The sequence below is a fragment of the Thamnophis elegans genome, chromosome 5, assembly GCF_009769535.1.
Source record: "Thamnophis elegans isolate rThaEle1 chromosome 5, rThaEle1.pri, whole genome shotgun sequence".
Taxonomy (NCBI): domain Eukaryota; kingdom Metazoa; phylum Chordata; class Lepidosauria; order Squamata; family Colubridae; genus Thamnophis; species Thamnophis elegans.
In genome coordinates, this window is record NC_045545.1 from 30352483 (window position 1) to 30369904 (window position 17422).

Genomic DNA, 17422 nt, shown 5'->3' on the forward strand with positions numbered 1-17422 from the left:
GAACCACTTTTTTTAGCTGAACAACTAGGAGCATCCACAGAGTGGGTTGAGAAAAATCAAGATGGTATATGCATCCCAGAGAGCTTCTAACCTGGGTTTCAAAACTGGATATGATCAGGAGTTGTCATGAGCTACAGAAGATCTTGACTCTTCGTTGCCTCATACAATTTTGGTCACACAGTGTTGCAGCTTAGATCAGACAAAACTAGGATTTACTGAAGTCCATCTACCTTAACGTTGAAAAACATTCTACAGGTAGTCCTCAATTTACAACCATTCATTTAGTGACTGAAGTTACTCAGCACTGAAAAAAGAGACTTATGACTGCTTTTCACACGACCGTTACGATCATGGTCACGTGCATAAAATTTGGACCCTTGGCATCTGAGTCATATTATGATGGTTGCAGTGTCCCGGGGTCTCGGGATCACCTTTTGAGGCCTTTCGACAAGCAAAGTCGATGAGGAAGTCAGATTCACTTAACAACCGTGCTACTAACTTAACCACGGCAGTGATTCATTTAACAATGACAAGTGGCAAGGCAGCAAAACTCACTTAACAAATGTCTCGCTCTGTAACAGAAGTTTTGGGGTCAATAGTGGTTGTAAATCAAGGACTGCCTATAGTAAGCTCACTCTACGTTACCCTACCACAGGTTAGGGCAGAATTAGGCACCTTAAGCCTGTTTGAAGCTGATGGAGGCCTTCATGTTGTCAATGTTGTCAAACTTCTTGAGAGAAACACACTCTAAGTGATGGACAATTTTTTTAGGCTCGGTGTGCTGAAAAGTTGGAAATGTCTAACTTGACTCTACTGGCATAACACCCATCCCCCTTCCAAGAAAGAGAAACAATTCTATATCTACCCCCTCCCCCATTTCCAGCTGCCTGCATAAAAGCATTCGGTGGCAATGTGGAGACTGGGCCTCAGGCTTTGACATCAGCCCTATTTCCCTCTTTGCCACTCAGGGCCACCTTGTGCCATTCCCCAAGGTATGTGGGAGCTTTTCCACAGTTTCTGCAGCTTCATGACAAAGCATATCTCGTACTTACCGTATTTTTTGGATATAAGATGGACATTTTCCCCACCCTAAAAGAGGGTGAAAATTTGGATGCATCTTATACACAAAATGTAGCCCCGCCCACCCACTGCCCCCAACCTTTGGCCTTTACACGTCACATTTTAGACCTGTTCCAAGCTGCAGGGATTGCCACAGACCATCGCACCCTCCATGGCTTGCGGTTTTTGGCCTCTGGGCTTCGCATTTTCAGCCTCTGAGAGCTCCACTTTGAGACCCGTTCAAGGCTGTGGGGATCGCCAAAGCTCATTGCTGCTGATCACTGCCTCCGTCCATCATATTTTAGGCCTCTGCACACCAGAAATGGCAACCCAGAACAGCTGCTGCCTTGTCTGATCACTTCCGTGCTTCGTCTGCTTTACTAACTGGTGCTCCCTGTGATGATCAACTGTGTTTTTGAAGCTGTGTATCAGCCCCAACGAGTGCCCAATGCGCACGCTCACAACCAGGGAACTAATGTGCTGAAGCTGACCAGGCTGCTTGATAAGGATGCTAGCCAGATGAATACTGATTTACTGCTGGTAGGCAGGAGCAGAATTTTGTTTTTCTTATTTTCCTCCCCAAAAAACTAAGCTGCGTCTTATAATATGGTGTGTGATTTTTGAGGGTCCAAAAGCCACATAAGAGCACACCCCATTGTTGCATAGTCACTGCAGCCTCCCCAAATCACGTGAGCATGGGGTGTGCTTTTGAGAACAGTTGCTGTCAGGTGTTGGTGAACACTAGCCTGTCACTCAAAATGTCATGGTATGTCACCTTTGACACATGTGTCATAGGTTCACCATCACTGGTCAAGTCTGTGTGGCAGCTGGAATTGAAAACAGAATGAGTCTTTTTGCTATTCAGCTAAGTATTCCAGCACTCCTGCTAGGAACATATTTAAGAAGAGATCCAATGCCCAGACATATTTCTAATGCACAGCGCAACCTCCTGGGGAATCTGTACCAATTTTTTTCAGTGAAATGTGACTAATTGATTGATTTACGTGCACGCTGTTGCCTGACTCAAGGAGATCACAAAAACCAAGCCAACAAAGTACCCAGGGTGGGGGGAAAGAGAGAAGGATTTTCTCTCCTCCCCCCCACCCCCCAAAATCAACCATTTTGCAGAATCCCTTTTGTGCTGTTATCGTGCATCTGCACCTTGAACATCGAAGATGCTGGGCTGGTTTCCATTATCCAGATCTCTTGCTTTTGCTAATCAAGTTGTTCCTTCCTACCTTGACACACATCTGATTCTGATACTTTTCCAACATTGCATTTGAAACAAGGCACCACCCACCCATTAAATGAATCAGGAAGGTAGTAAGATCCTGCAGGTCATATTCATTGCCAAAAAAGCAAGAGAGCAAGTAGATATGCCTATGTTTTGTGTGTATGTGCACACGCTTATGTGCACACATACACACATATGCATATAGTACTGTATAGTATACAGTGTATAGTACTATATATTGTATAGCACTATGTAGTACTGTGCAGCATGAAGTGTGCACAGTACTGTACACACTATATAGTATAGAAAAAAATGTAAACACACATGCATGCACAATAAACATCTCTTCATGGTGGGGGAGGAGGGATAAAGTTCATTTATTACAAAGAGACCGTCTGGTAGTGTGTACTATCTCTCCCCACCCACCCCCACCCTCTGTTTGTGCGCTTGTGTATCCCTATTATGAGCTTTTAATTTAGGCCAGCAAATGACTGGAGCTTTATCTCACTGGGTATGGCTTACACGCTGAGCCCTTCAGCGCTGCTTATATTACTTTCTTTGACTACGACAGTAACTGTGTAATTGCTCATAATCTTTTACAGGCCTGGCAGGCAAGATTCCCCCTCCTCCTCCTCCTCCTCCTCTCCATCCAGCTTCTTTTTTTTCTTCTTCCCTTTCCTTTTCACTTCAGCTTCCTTGCACAAACTCTCATTTTTCATTGTTGAGGATGAAGTGGGGGAGCCCGGGGCTCATGGTGGTTTATCTGTGACATTTGAAGAGCACCTCCAAAACGGTATTTTGCTGCCACGTGCTATGCAGACAAAGTTGACAGATTGGATGAATCTTTCCTTGCCTTTGTAAGGGTGTCAGGTGTTGCCCTCTTTTCAAGAAAATAAAGGAGCTAAATCCCACTGAATGAATTTAAGATTTTTGTCAGGCTGATTTCTGGTTGTCTGGCTTTGCAAGCCGTGGCAATGTCATCATCGTATCTCTCCTTGTTTTTGTTTTTTTCAACCCTTGCTGATTACTTTATTTTAAAAAAAATGTTGTCAAGTTCTACTGCACTTAAGAGAAATGGCTGAATAAATATCTATGGGCAAACAGATTCGGCATTTCTATTAAAACTCTGATTTTGTGTTTTGCACTCAGCACATAATTTTGAAACTTATATTCTCTTAGAATACACCAAATGCACATTTGTATTTTCTCTCAAGCCACACATCATGAAATAAAACTCAGTTCATGAATTAGTTAGTTTTCATGCTTGTCCACAACTTCCAAAAGTGCAAATGCAGCAAGAGTTAAAACCCAGGGCCCTGAACTTGACAGAGGACTCAGACCACCCAACTAATCGCAAATCATAGATATGGCAATCATTGACCCCTAATTCACGGGTCAAACTCGTGATGTCATGATGTCAGTACGTGACATATCGGGACATTTTTCCCCTTCGTTAAACCAGGGATGGGTGTGACCAGCACATGAACGCATCTGGCCCGTGGCCTGAGAATTTCTCACCCTGTACTAGTTTATAAATTGCTGCAACCATTCTTCATATGTTTTAGCCTCCAGGCCCCTATTCATCTTTGTTGCTCTTCTCTGCACTCTTTTTAGAGTCTCAACATTTTTTTATATTGTTGCTACCAATATGATATTAAAAAATTATGATAGTCAACCAAGAGGTGCTTAAGACTACTACATGTGTCTTGTTTGACAGTGACTACCATAAATACCATATTGTTAGGATATAGAGACTTAAGAGTAAATAAATGCATTATTTCCCATATCTATGACCTGTATATTGCATCATAATATTGCCCCTAATTGTAAATCAGGGAATAACCAAGCTTCCTTAGAAATATTTGGATCAAAATTTTATCAAGAATAAAATAGCTGTAGAAGTTATTTGAGGGGCTTAAATATGGATACTTGTTTAAAATCAGAATTTTGAAACAACTGCAAAAACTCAGGCTTGAAAGAAGACAATATTTTGAAGTTGGGAGCTGATCCAGTAGTGCAAACGTGGCACACTAAAGAACCTCTTTGTTTGTTTGTTCGTTTGTCATCTGTAAATTGCTCTATGATCTTTTCCAAGCCAGAATGCTGTGTTTGCTGCTTTTATTGTTTTAATCCTTTTTTTCTGTAAACTGGCCTTGTAAGCCACTTAGAATTGGTTACGACTAAAATAACTTGTAAGATTGGGGGGGGGGATTAAGCAATCAAATAAATGCAGCTAGAGTTAAGATGGATTGTTTCATATTTTTTATGAAAGCATACATACTTTTTAAAATCAAAAATAGCAAAACATTGACCCATTGTTATCATTTTCAAAATGTTATGCAGTTTTCTGTCTCTACAGACAGATCAAATATTGTAGTTGGTTCAATCTGAAGAAAATTGTTTTCATGAACTACAACAGTTGAAAAAACATGGGGGAAGGGGTAATATTTACAGAAAGGTCACATGAGGCATTGTTTTAATCCTCCAGGGTGTAAAGCAGTATTAAATCAGGTTAGTGGAGCTACAAGAAACTTGAAATGTCCATCAAGGCAGTGCTGTAAAGCGTGTATCTCCAACCTGCTGCTATTAAAAAGCATTTCATTTGTTCAAGTCAAGGGATCCTTCTCATGTCCTGCTTCTGTTCTCTCCAGCCAGCTTAATCAAATATGGAAGCAGCACTGTTGCCACTAAAGGATTATTTTGCTTTATTGCTCAGGGCGAGATTGAATCATTGTGCTTCAATCATGATCTCTGGAGGAATGTAATTATCTGAGGCCCAATCTCTGCAGGCAATGTATTTATTTTGTGCCAATGCTTGGTCCGCCCAAATAAACCCCACCCAGAAGATGGTGTGTGCCTCGGTAATGAAGCCTGGTCTATGTCCTCCATTTATGCTGCAGTGAAGCATCACAAACTGCTTCCCCCTTGACTTTTGGGGAGAGAGAGGCGGGAAAAGAAGAGGTGTGTCTGAAAGTTTCATGCATGGCAAATCCGAGATTGATTTTTGCCCTTCACCTTGTCCTTTAATTCATCCTTGCCACCTAAGTTATTAGCACTGTAGCCTTTGCCTGTTAAAGCTGTCTCACTCAGATACATGTTGGTTGATATTTACTAGGTCTGCCTATATTCACCTAGGCCCATTTTTACCACTGTTCATTAGGAATGTGTTATTGTTGGACTCCCCACCACAGTCTTTCAACTTAGCTCAGTCCTGTGCATATTCTTACCCTAAGATTTATGTTCTGCATCCACAAAAGAGGTCTTAAATCAACCAGACTGTTAACATCTCCAGTTCTGGGATCCTTGGAGATAAAATGCTGGTGTACTAATAGATGATTCATAGCTAGTCTTAAACAGAAAATAGCCTCATTTGTGCAGCTCTGTCCTCCGCGGGAAGGGCTGTGTGTGCGGCTATGAGTCCTTTATCCATCATCAGGTTGTACAAAGATTATACCAAGCTGGAATTTGGAGACTTTAAAGTTTACATTGGCACAACCAAACAGAATTCACCAAAACAAATAAAATGCTATTTAGCTTTCTTGCATCCATTATTTTTCCCCTACTATTTGCTCTATGTCTTAAAAACATGCTATTTAAAAAAAAACACCTCTAATATGTAATCAAAAGATTACATATTACACGCAGAAAGGAGCAACAAATTAGGGGACTGGAGACTAAAACACATCGAGAACGGTTGCTGGAATTGGATATATCTAGTCTAATGAAAGAAGGACTATAGGTGACATGATAGCAATGTTCCAATAAGGGGCTGCCATGAAGAAGAGGAAGGCCAACCTATTCTCCAAAGCCCCTGAAGGCAGGACAAGAAACAATGGATGGAAACTAATCAAGGAGAGAGACAACCTAGAACTAAGGAGAAATTTCCTGACAGCTAGAACAATTTGTCGATGGAACAACTTGCTTTCAGAAGTTGTGGGTACACCAACCCTGGAAGTTTTAAAGAAGAGAATGGACAATCATCTGTCTGAAATGATAAGAGGGCTTCCTGCCTGAGCAGGGTTTGGAGTACACGACCTCCAAGGTCCCTTCCAACTCTGTTATTCTCTATTCTATAGATAAGGTTGCAAACTCATTTTTATAATTGATTCTCTGTTTAATTTATGGAGCTCAGACTGGATGGAGATCTCATAGGTTGTCTGTGGAAGACTTTTCTACCCACCAGCTTTTATTTAAGTATGGATTATATTCAGGTGCTACATTATGTCCTATTGTTATTCTATATTGAATTTTGGCTTTTAGAGTTTCATGGAATGATCTATAGCAAAGCTGATATGAAACATGAATGGTAGCTAGTGAGGCTTGAAATTAGAACCACTCCCATTTTTTTTTTTAAAAAAAGGGCATAACCCATTTCAGATCTCTCTGAGAAACCTTTGAGACCATTCTAATTTAAACTGGATTCCATTCATCACCATACTTGCCTGTCAATAAATGCTTAGATTAATTTTGTTCAACACTTCAATTGATCAACCAGCCCTCCTCTGCCTATCCCCCCCTCATGAAATCAAAACTTCTCTATTTCTGCATTAGGAGAGGGAACATGTAATGATTGAAACAGCTTAATACTGTTTCTCATACTATAACTTGAAATAATTCACTAGAACATCCATAAACAACATTTCTGACTGCACCATGATGTTTACTTCTTATGAGAAGTTGACAAATCCATTCTCACAGCAGGAAATGATATTCTTGATTACAATGAGAAGGATCATTTTCAGGTAGATGCTGATAGTTAGCTGTCCATCTGTAAAACCTTCTTCTAAAGTAATCTGCTCCATTGGATAAAGGTTTTTGTAGAGTGAGAAAGGAAGCTATGACTTGTACAAAAGATTCATTTAGAAACCTTAAATACCTTCATTTAGAGCTGTACAACACATTACTACAGTAATAGCTTCTTTCCCCGCTTAGGAGCCATTCTCACAAAGAGCACAAGTTGTTTACCCTACAGAAGTCACCATGAGGATTTCCCCCTTACCAGCATAAATTGTTCCCAGAAATGTTGTTATCCTTATGCTATCTGCCATTGCATCATTAAACAAATTAAACAGAATATCTTTTGTTATTGGATGTTCCAAGTAAAAGGCAGCCAGTTCACACTTGTTTTTCAAAATGCTTTTATTAGATTTAGTTTGCAACAATTTGGGTAGATCTACTATAGTTAAAGAAATGCCTAGCTTCCCTTAACGTTTCATCTCTTGGATCTCTGAATATTTATCTGAATATTTGTGCTTTGATTCGACAGCTGTAACAGTTGCTTGATTCTGACCCACAGGTGTGATTTTTACAACTCCTGAAGTTTGAAAAGTGTTACACCAAAGTATTATTACTATTGCTGTTGTTTAAAAAGCTAAGACTGCCTAAGTGGCAGAATATATAGAAGATTTTTATCCAGAGGCAATTTATCATCTTAGTTATAGCAAAAGGACTGCTTTGTTTAGAAATTGGTTTATCTGAAGGAAAAAAGCTCATATTGTAATGATCAATTCTTGAATTATAGTGGAGGTGGGTTGCTAATCTTTTTACTACCAGTTTGGGCATGCTTCCACGTGTGAGATGCTTCTGCGCATGCACAGAAGCGTCCAGGTGTGTGTGTGTGGAACTTCCCATCACCGCTACTTCTGGTTCCGCAGATCTGGGCTGAACTGGCAGCAACCCACCTCTGAATTAATAGTGAACTTGAGAAAAATATCATATGATGATGATAAGAAGAATCTTCATAATTTTGGACCCAATTGTTACATCTTACTTTGGGAACAAATTTGTCCAACAGCAGGGAAAAAAAAACATTTTTGTTGCCATGGTAGTAAATTCCTTCCCAGAAGGAATGTACTTCCTTCTGGGAAGTTCATTCTATTTTGTATCATACACTAGGTATCCACAGGAAAATGAATTCTCTGAATAGTCCCAACATGTTAGTCAATAGTATATTACAGGGCTAGCAATATAACGATTTTTTTCTTGCTTTAAATTTTGTGCAGAGCAAAAATATCTTCCTTATGGCGGACTTCTGCATTCAACAAAAATAATTACTACAGTTACAATACTGATGTACAAAGTGTACAAAACATTTACATTTCTTTTTCTTTATATGATTGCTACTGGGATTTTCCATTGTCCTAAAGGTAAGTCAATATTTATGGCCCATTTGTTTTGACTCTATTTGCATCAAGCTCCCAACATTTTCCTGCCTGGTAGCACAACCCATTAATCCACTCATAGCATTATTAGTTATTAACATGTCTCTGTTTGCGTATTCCTGCCTGGGCATGTTGTTCCACCATTTTCAGGAGGTGGGTTTGTACACTGTCTTGTGCGGCTTCTAGATCCCCCTTGACAAGCTGCCCATGGAGTCCAGCAACTCCAGCTACCTTGAACTGGATAACCTGTAACACAGTACACCGTGATTAGCAACTTTCATGTAAAACCAGTTTCAGATTTGTTCAATATGTAGAGTAAAACAAAAAAAATCAAACCCATTCCAGTTTATGGATGAACTTGGACATTACTGGCAATTATTAATAAGTAAGAATACCAGCAGCATTATATAGCTTTGCAACACTTATATATTTCTGGAATTGCTGTAGCTGTCACTTACTAAGTTCTGAAAAGTTGGACCATCCTTGATCTAAAAGACACTTATTCCAGAACTAATGCTATTGTATGTTAATCAAGACCAACAATCTTTTGATGTAAGTATGTTGGGAGAGTTCTGTTGAACCAGGCAAGGTTTCTCCTAATCCAGTAGCCATCTTCCTCTAGGAATTCATTAGTGGGATATGAGGGTGGAACTAAGGATGGTAACTTCTCTTACCATAGGTCCCATTATTTGACATATATTCCATCAAGGCCATAAGACAAGATTGCCTTATCCTGCTTTAAAAAACCAGTATAACAGCCTGTAAAATGAACGGGAACTGGGCAAATTCACAGCATAATAACAATATAACTCCTTTTCTGATTGTTACAGAGAAGCAGCCAGAAGAGAGACCTAAGACTGTTGCACATTGCATGAATCATGTGTTGCCTGCAATAGTCACAATCATAAAAAGGTATAGAATATTTTCTCTTGTCTGTCAGCCCCTCCTCCTTCCCCAAAAAAACCCCTTAAAGCTGTTTGGAGTTTCAACTTTAAACTGCAATGGGTGGGGAAAAAATAGACTGTTTTAAGAGTTCTTTGTAAGACCCACCTGTTAATCTTCATTTTTATCTGTATTCATTGGAATGACAAATTTATTAGGACTGCATCGACATGATCCAAAATGAACTCAAAGACAACATCACAGCAGCTGTTGTTTTTAGAACAGGGCCTCTCAACTGCAACAACTTTAAGATGTGTGGACTTCAATTCCCATCATGCTGGCTGAGGAATTCTGGAAGTCTACACATCTTAAAGTTATTGAGATTGGGAAATCCTACTTTAGGCATTAGACAATATATTGCCTTGTATCCAAGCATTTTAAATGGGGTAGGCATTCTAAAGTGCTATCTACTGCATTATTTTCTGTGGAGGCTTTTCTTGTGGGGTATTTATTTGATTCACATACTACCTGTCAGCTACTCTATATTTTAATTTTTCCTCAGACCAAAAAAACTGGATTGTAAATTGGGCTGAGCCTGGCTCAGAATCACAGTAATCCTCAATGTTTGCAACTGAACTATAACCCAGGTATATACATGTGCTTTAATCCAATGCCTTAAGCACTATACCACTCTAGCTATACCTACTTTTATTTTTGTGTTTTTACTCTTTACATACTGTACATAGAATATGCAATTTAGCTCTCTTCTCTGCAACCTAGAGAATGTTGACTGTGGTTGAATGTAAGTACTGTACTAAAAGTTCCCAAATAAATGCTGGTTTTTATGGTGGCACAACCACCATAAATGTATGCATTAGATAGCAGTAAGACATCTTTCCCATTACCTTTCATGGATTGGGAAAAATGTAGGCAAGCAATTACTGACAACAGGAGAACATCAGGTTCTGCTATATATCTATATAATGGGTCTTTGAGAGTACAATGTGTATGAGAGAGAGTATGAGAGATTCCAGATCTATATCAAAGAATTATCTGGAGAACTTGAGGTTGAAGTGACTGACCTGACACAATCCCATATGGAATTAAGTATTACCCATATCCACTAGAATAAATCAATTTAACTACACTTAAATTTGCATAGGGTTAAGCTGCGAGCCTTGGACATCCCCATTAATATTTATCGGGGGCTTTCCTTGGCTCTGCCCTTGAGTCTCTGATATGATTTATGCTCCTGCAGTAAGCTACTTCTACAACGTCTTTAGTTAACACTTCAGACTGACTTGAAATGCCAATCTGATTCCTGGATAAAGCTCCTTTGATAGCCTGGCATACAAGGTGATCCAAGATATTGAAGGTAAATGTTGTTTACAGCCTACTGATCTCAGGAGGTCTCGTTTAACAATGTTTTCTCAAAAGTCTTACCTTTCCTCTTTGTCTCTCCACAGTCAGGACCTAGGTAGCCTTGCTTACACTCACAAACACATGTAGCTCCCAGCAGGATTGGTTCACCGTTGTTCTTACAGGGACCACAACGGCAGGTATTGAATTCCATTAAATACTGATCTAAAGCCCTTTTCAAGTTTCTCTTCTTGGTTTCCAAATTACCAAGGTTTGTCCTGGACAATAATTCATGTAAGGGCTGCAGCTGAAGAAAAAGAGAAAAAGGAAAACTATTTTTATATTGTGGTTGTTTGGGGTGTTACCTCAACCTTGGGAAAGTTGAAATACAATGCACAGAAAGTACCAGGATATCTTGGGAAAGGGCCATTTGTAAACCAATAAAATTAAATGGTTCAGGTACAGATTGGATGGAATGGCAAAATACTTATTTTGATAATCATCTTGATAGATTATTCCAAGATATGAATGGCCCCGTCTGGCTTTTCAAGGATTGTCTCTCAATTTTCTCCTCCTTCGTTTAAACAGCTATATACATTTTTTTTAAAAATCCCGAGAAGCTGCATAAAATCTAATTTGTGTTATTCTTATAGAGAATGGAGGAAACAACATGGCGAAGGAGCCAAAGACATCTTCACATTAGCTCTCATAACTGAAACAATTGGGTTAAATACAGAAGTAGATATAGAAAATGAGGATAATGACTACAGTAAGTCAGCTACCTGAAATTCTCTAAATCTGTGTTGGACTGTGTTGGAAACAACAGGGATTAATGCTATAGGAATTAATTTGGGGAACAAGGGTGAAAAAATAATTAGTTAGGGTGGGATTAATTTTTTTTAGCAACCGGTTCTCTGCCCAGTTGCTGGGTGGGCGTGGCCTACTCAGCCTCCTGCATCATGGTGGAAGGAGGTTTCTGCCTGTTTTTTGCCCTCCTAGAGCCTTCATGCAGGCCTTGCACTTACTTGGCATCCAAAACGGGCCACGTGGAGACTCATGGGAGGGAAGGGCTGGGCTGGGCCAGCCAGTCGTTGCAACTACTAGTTCAGTGAATCAGAAGTAAAATTAGCATCTGGTTTACCCAATTATTTATTTATTTATTTATTTATTTATTTATTTATTTACCACATTTATATGCCGCCCAATCTCGAAGGACTCCGGGTCCTAACTGGTCCTAACTGGCTGAATCCCACCCCTGGTTAGGACTGCATTGTCAATATCTTTTTTAAAAAAAAGTCTATTGTTATATTATATAAAGATATCTTTTATCTTTATATTTAGAAACAGGGATAGAGAAGGAAGAATTGTTTAGTGATTTTAAGCTCTGGGGATCCTGTAGACCAATCGGTTAATCCTCAGGTAAGTTTACTTCTACTTCTTATCCTAAATCTTGTATTTTTAAAGGAAATGATGATATTCTATAAAGGAGATCATCTTTAAAAGGATCTCAGGAAAGGATTTCTCCAAGTTTCTCTATAAAGCTGCTAGATGACCTGGAAGATATTGAGCAGGACAAAGGGGGCGGCATTAATAGTAGCACCAAAGGACTTCTGGTGGCTTTAAGAACTGACATTTTTGTGACTTCAAGTCATTGTGACTACAGAGATTTGTAGAGCACTTCTAGTCATTAAGTGTGGAAGCAAAGACATCAAGCAACATGTCATGAGGTCTTTTGTCTCTCCTTGAGAGCAGCCATAAGTTCATTAAAAATGGGTTTCTCATCTGTATCCAGTTTGATTTCCCAAATCAAGTGACTTCCTGGAACTATAAAAATGTGAAGTCTCTATTTATACCAGTATACCAGTTGCACCCTTCTGAATCTTTCAGAAAGAAGGAATGAATCATTCTGTTTCTGCAGCTTTCCCCAATCTGGTGACTTCTGATTTAAGGTTGGCTAAGATTGCTGCCTTATTTTCTGGAAAATAGGTATAAATAACTATATACAAATATCATATTGAAAGAGTTCAGAATGATCTAATTTCTCAGGCTGTAAAATCTGAGGGAGAGATTGCTCCACTATTTGCTCTCTTTGCTGCTTACAGGGCAAACAGCCAAGATGAGTTATCCCAACAAATGAAAGTACCACTTGCAAATCAAAGGAAAAACCAAGTCTACGAAAAGCAAGATTGTTGCATTATAATATGAAATATGGATTTTCCCCCTCGTCCCAAAAATCTTAAATATAATTATTTATCTAACCATTATACAAATAGTTATGTTGGATCAGACTCTGTTTTTACTGTAGCTACCCAGACAACTTTGGGAAACCGAGAAGTTGAAGATGAAAACAATAGGTCTCTTCTGATCAGATGTGTCTTCCACTGATGTCTGGAGACAATATTAGGTTTTCATGGCCAATAATCATTGCTAATCTTATTATACACAATGAGCATCTGTAATACACAGCCATTTACATCTGTGGAAGCAATGTCCTGGCTGCAATACAAAATCTTATCTCTTCTCTACCTGAATTTCTCCCCACTCAACATCTTCAGTGGGAGAACTTTCCCCAACTATTTTTATGACAGCAGGAGGGAAATATCTCACAAGACATTTTCCCCACGCTCTGCATTATTTTAAAAATGCTTATTATATTCCTTTCTCGGCCTGCCATTTTTCCTGAGCTAAAAGCATAAACCTTGCAACTGCTTGCCCTAAGGTGCTGTTCTAGTCCCCTTTATCATTTTGATCATCTTTTTCTACAGCATTTTTTTTCTCTATTTTTGTTATATCTTGTTATAACAGAACTATATGCAGCATGCCCGATGAAGTTGGCTTCTCTCATTGATTTGTATAATAGGCATTGCACTGCCATCAGTTTTAATTTTATACTTCTAAAATTTTGCATTATATGCAGTTTGCATTCTTTTCCCTGCTATAATCGGCTTTGAAAATTCTGTGCAAATGAAAAAACAAGATATATGTGTGCACTGAATAAACTTGTACATATTTTAATCTTGTATTTCATATTTTAAATTTCATGTCGTACAGTATGTTTAATTTTAATTGTGATGCTATTGATCATTTTCCCAACTATTTAAAGTTGTGTTTTCATCTAAGCTTGATACTGAATAAGGACAATTTGTCATTACCATCTAAAGGTTTCTCAACCACCACCACCTCCGTCACCAATGCCCAATTTCTCAATACAGACAACAGTTCTTGATTTTTCTGTCTCTCTATTCCAATTGTTAACTAAACCTGACCCTACTGAGCTTCTAAACAGCTCTGCCATCTGCCAAGACTTTCTAATTGTTACCCAATATGGAATTTGCCTTTTACATAGCAGCTACATGCTGGATAAATATTTTCACAGAGTGACAGTTTGCAAGTTCAAGAACCTTTTCCATCAATCATTGGCCGAGATCAAAATGGGCTGTTGGAGACTGCAAAGGAGGTGGGCTCTGAAATTTAAATTCAGTGGATCTCTCGAGAATATCTGGGCTGCAAACATTCCTGCTGAGCCCCAGATGACAATAAAAACATACAGGAATCTCTAATTCTTTGCTACTTTTTATTGGTAGCTTGAAGCTCTGCAGCCCAATGCACAGGAGCAACGCAGTGTGGAAAGACGGATCAAGTGACAGAACTACAAATAGCATGGAGAGCTGTCAGGAATGCTGAGATAGGTGCAGGGCAGTCTGTTTACAGAGGTTTCCTGTAATTCAAGGGGTTGAGAGGATTGCTGCATAAGAGATCCTCCACGGCCTTGAAAAAAATAAGGGTGTTTTAAAACAATATTTACAGAAGACACTTTAGCAAACAACAGTATGTCAAATGGAAAGGACATTCAAGTGGAAGTTAGTAATTACTGGATGTCTGAATCTACTCAAAAACCATAAGCACTTGATGTTCCTGAAGCTGTCTTTGAAGGGTTAAGGACTAAATGCCGGGCAAACAGATTCAGTCAGAATTCATGGAAATGTCTCCACCCAAGATGGGAAAGCTGGACTGGCTTCAATTAAATAGGAAAATAAAGGAAATGGGGTTTAGCATTACCTAAAATCAGCACTTTCCAGATGTGTTGGGTTTACAACCAGTGGTGAGACTCAAATAATTTAATAACCGGTTCTATGCCCTAATGATTTTTTCCAACAACCAGTTCACCAAACCAGTGCACCACTTCGGGAGAACCGGCTGTTAACTTTCTGAACAGTTTGGTGAACTAGTTGTTGGAAGAAATCATTAGGGTAGAAAACAGGTTGTTAAATTATTAGAATTCCACCACTGCACCAAACTGCTAAGAAAGCTAGCAACCGGTTCTCCCAAAGTAGTGCGAACTGGCAGAATTCCACCACTGATTATAGCTAAGCTCCAGAATTTACAGGACAGTGAGAATTTTGCAGTTCTAAACATCTGAATCTGCCAGAATTGGGGACTTGAATTATACAGTCATCCAGAAAAAGTGAATTGCATAAAGGTTTTCCTCAAGGAACTGGCAATTAGAGGATGTTCTGAATTCCCTTTCCTTTCTCTTATTATTCCTGAGCTGCTCAGGTTTCTATTGTATAAGATAGTTGGCTATGTAGGTTTTTGAATAAATAAAATCTCTCTCTAACAGCGAATGTGAAAGACAGGAATATCTCTCTGCTACAGCACATATATATATTCGTGCCTTAAAAAAAAATCTAGGGAGAAAAGCAGCTAGAGGGGACAGCAAGATATATTCAGAGCATAAATTCTGAATACTTTATATTCAAGCTAAAACGAATGGTAGCTTAGGGTGATAAACTCCAGGGGAAGAAACAACATTGGTTAAGAGCCTGGTATATCATTTCAAATGTTGTTAAATGGCGTCTTCTTCCAAACGTACAAAGTAACAACCAGCCTGTCCCCTGAACAGATGCATAACAACATCGTTCTAGGAACTTTCGCCTGACAGGTTTAATTTCTTGGATGTCTAGTTGCAGCCATTTAATCATGCAGGTGTATCATCTTTTTTCCACAAATGGCATTCCACGTTAGAAAATATCCAGCATACAATTGTGCCATAAGAAAAGGTAACACTGAGAAATGACAACTTCAGAAGCCCCAGCAAAAAATAAATTGGCAGCCAGGAGTACCAATTTATTAGGTTGAAAACCATGCTGATATTAAGGCAGATGTCTAGCTGGATCCTCAACTTCAAGCATGTGAATAATAAGTTTGACTTATTATTTGTAATATTGTTACTGCAAACCATGGAATTAAGTTTATTCCAATACATTTCTAGGCTTTATAACTTTATCCTATATATTTGATAGATGTCCCACAGTTATTTTTGGGATTAAAACTGGAGGTAACCCTTACTATTATGTCAAAAAACAAAAATGCATTTTTATTGCTTTAAAGACCGATTACATTATGAGTTCTAGATAGTGTGTATAATGGGCTTCAGTAGGCAAGAACAGACCTGCACACATACAATAGCTTTTATTGACTCAAAATTGGAACTGTGGAACAACAGGCAAATTCCTGTAATTTATACTCTGGGCCAGTGGTGGGTTTCAAAAATTGTTTGAACCTACTCTGTGGGTGTGGCCTCCTTTGTGGGAGTGGCTTGCCACCCATGTGACCGGATGGGAGTGGCTTGCCGCCCATGTGACCTGATATGAAGATGCCGACGACACTTGTCAGAACCACCTTAAATTACCTCACACACTGCACTGGCATGCATAAGAATATGATGTAAACTTGTTTTTTAAAAAGCATCTTTGGTTTGCATTAAAGCAACTTCAACACACACTATGTTCTGATTGCACCACAAACGCAGTAGTCATCCTTACCTTTCACAGAGGCACTGAGTTTTATAAATATGAGCATGATAGTGTAGAATAATCATATCCAAGGACCAATAGTGGGTTTCAAAAAATTTTAGACCCTCTTCTGTAGGTGTGGCCTGCTTTCCGGGTCCACTGGTGGAACCTCTTCTAACCGGTTCAGTAGATTTGACGAACCGGTTCTACCAAATAGGTGCAAACTGGTAGGAACCCACCTCTGCTCTGGGCCCACAGGGCCTTAACCAATCACAATACTTGAAAAAGCCCACCCAAATATGAATTTTCTAAGTTTCCCTCTAAAACAGTTGCAGTTAACAGTTAAATTCATCTAAAGGTTGGTTTCACTTTAGCAGGGCTTAACACAACTATATATAGTCAATACATAACACTAGATACCAGCAAAGTTTCAAGGATTTTACACATTATACTCTACCGTTTTATGTATTTCATGGTGAACTAGAAATCTAGTATCCTTATTCTCTTTTGAATGATAGCATATTTGAACATGGGAAGGTCACACCCACTTCAGCTCCGCACAGCAAAAAACATTGTGATATGTCACAATGCATCATGTGACACAATCGAGTTTGACACCTGTGGTCTAAGTGCTATTGCTATATAATGAACTGATGTTATACTTGCAGCCATGGATGAGGATACAGCAACCCAACAAACAAATCATTTCATTTGGTTAGCTTAGAGAAGCCTTAGTTGCATTGCTTGGCAACCAAATACATGGAATTCTCTCCTTCTGGACAAAACTAGAGTCCTATTATATTTCTTGGAGATCTAATCCTGCTGCTAGATGCAAAGGAGAGCCAGAAAAGTTTTTTTTTTATGGCTCCTTTTATTTTTGGGGGATAATATGTCCACAATTGATTTCATTTTAAACTATCTGTATGGGGTGT

At 39.0% G+C, this 17422-nt stretch overlaps 1 protein-coding gene across 1 annotated transcript in view; it reads right to left on the reverse strand.

The window, feature by feature from the left end:
- Positions 1-7414: 7414 nt before the first annotated feature.
- The window catches only part of C8A (complement C8 alpha chain), a 54270-nt gene continuing 44262 nt past the window's right edge, over positions 7415-17422 (reverse strand). The window contains exons 10-11 of the mRNA XM_032218470.1: positions 10780-11002; positions 7415-8700 (exon numbers count right to left, since the gene is read on the reverse strand). Of these exons, the coding sequence (XP_032074361.1) occupies positions 8549-8700; positions 10780-11002 (375 nt within the window). The 3' untranslated portion in view covers positions 7415-8548. The remainder of the gene's footprint in view (positions 8701-10779; positions 11003-17422) is intronic.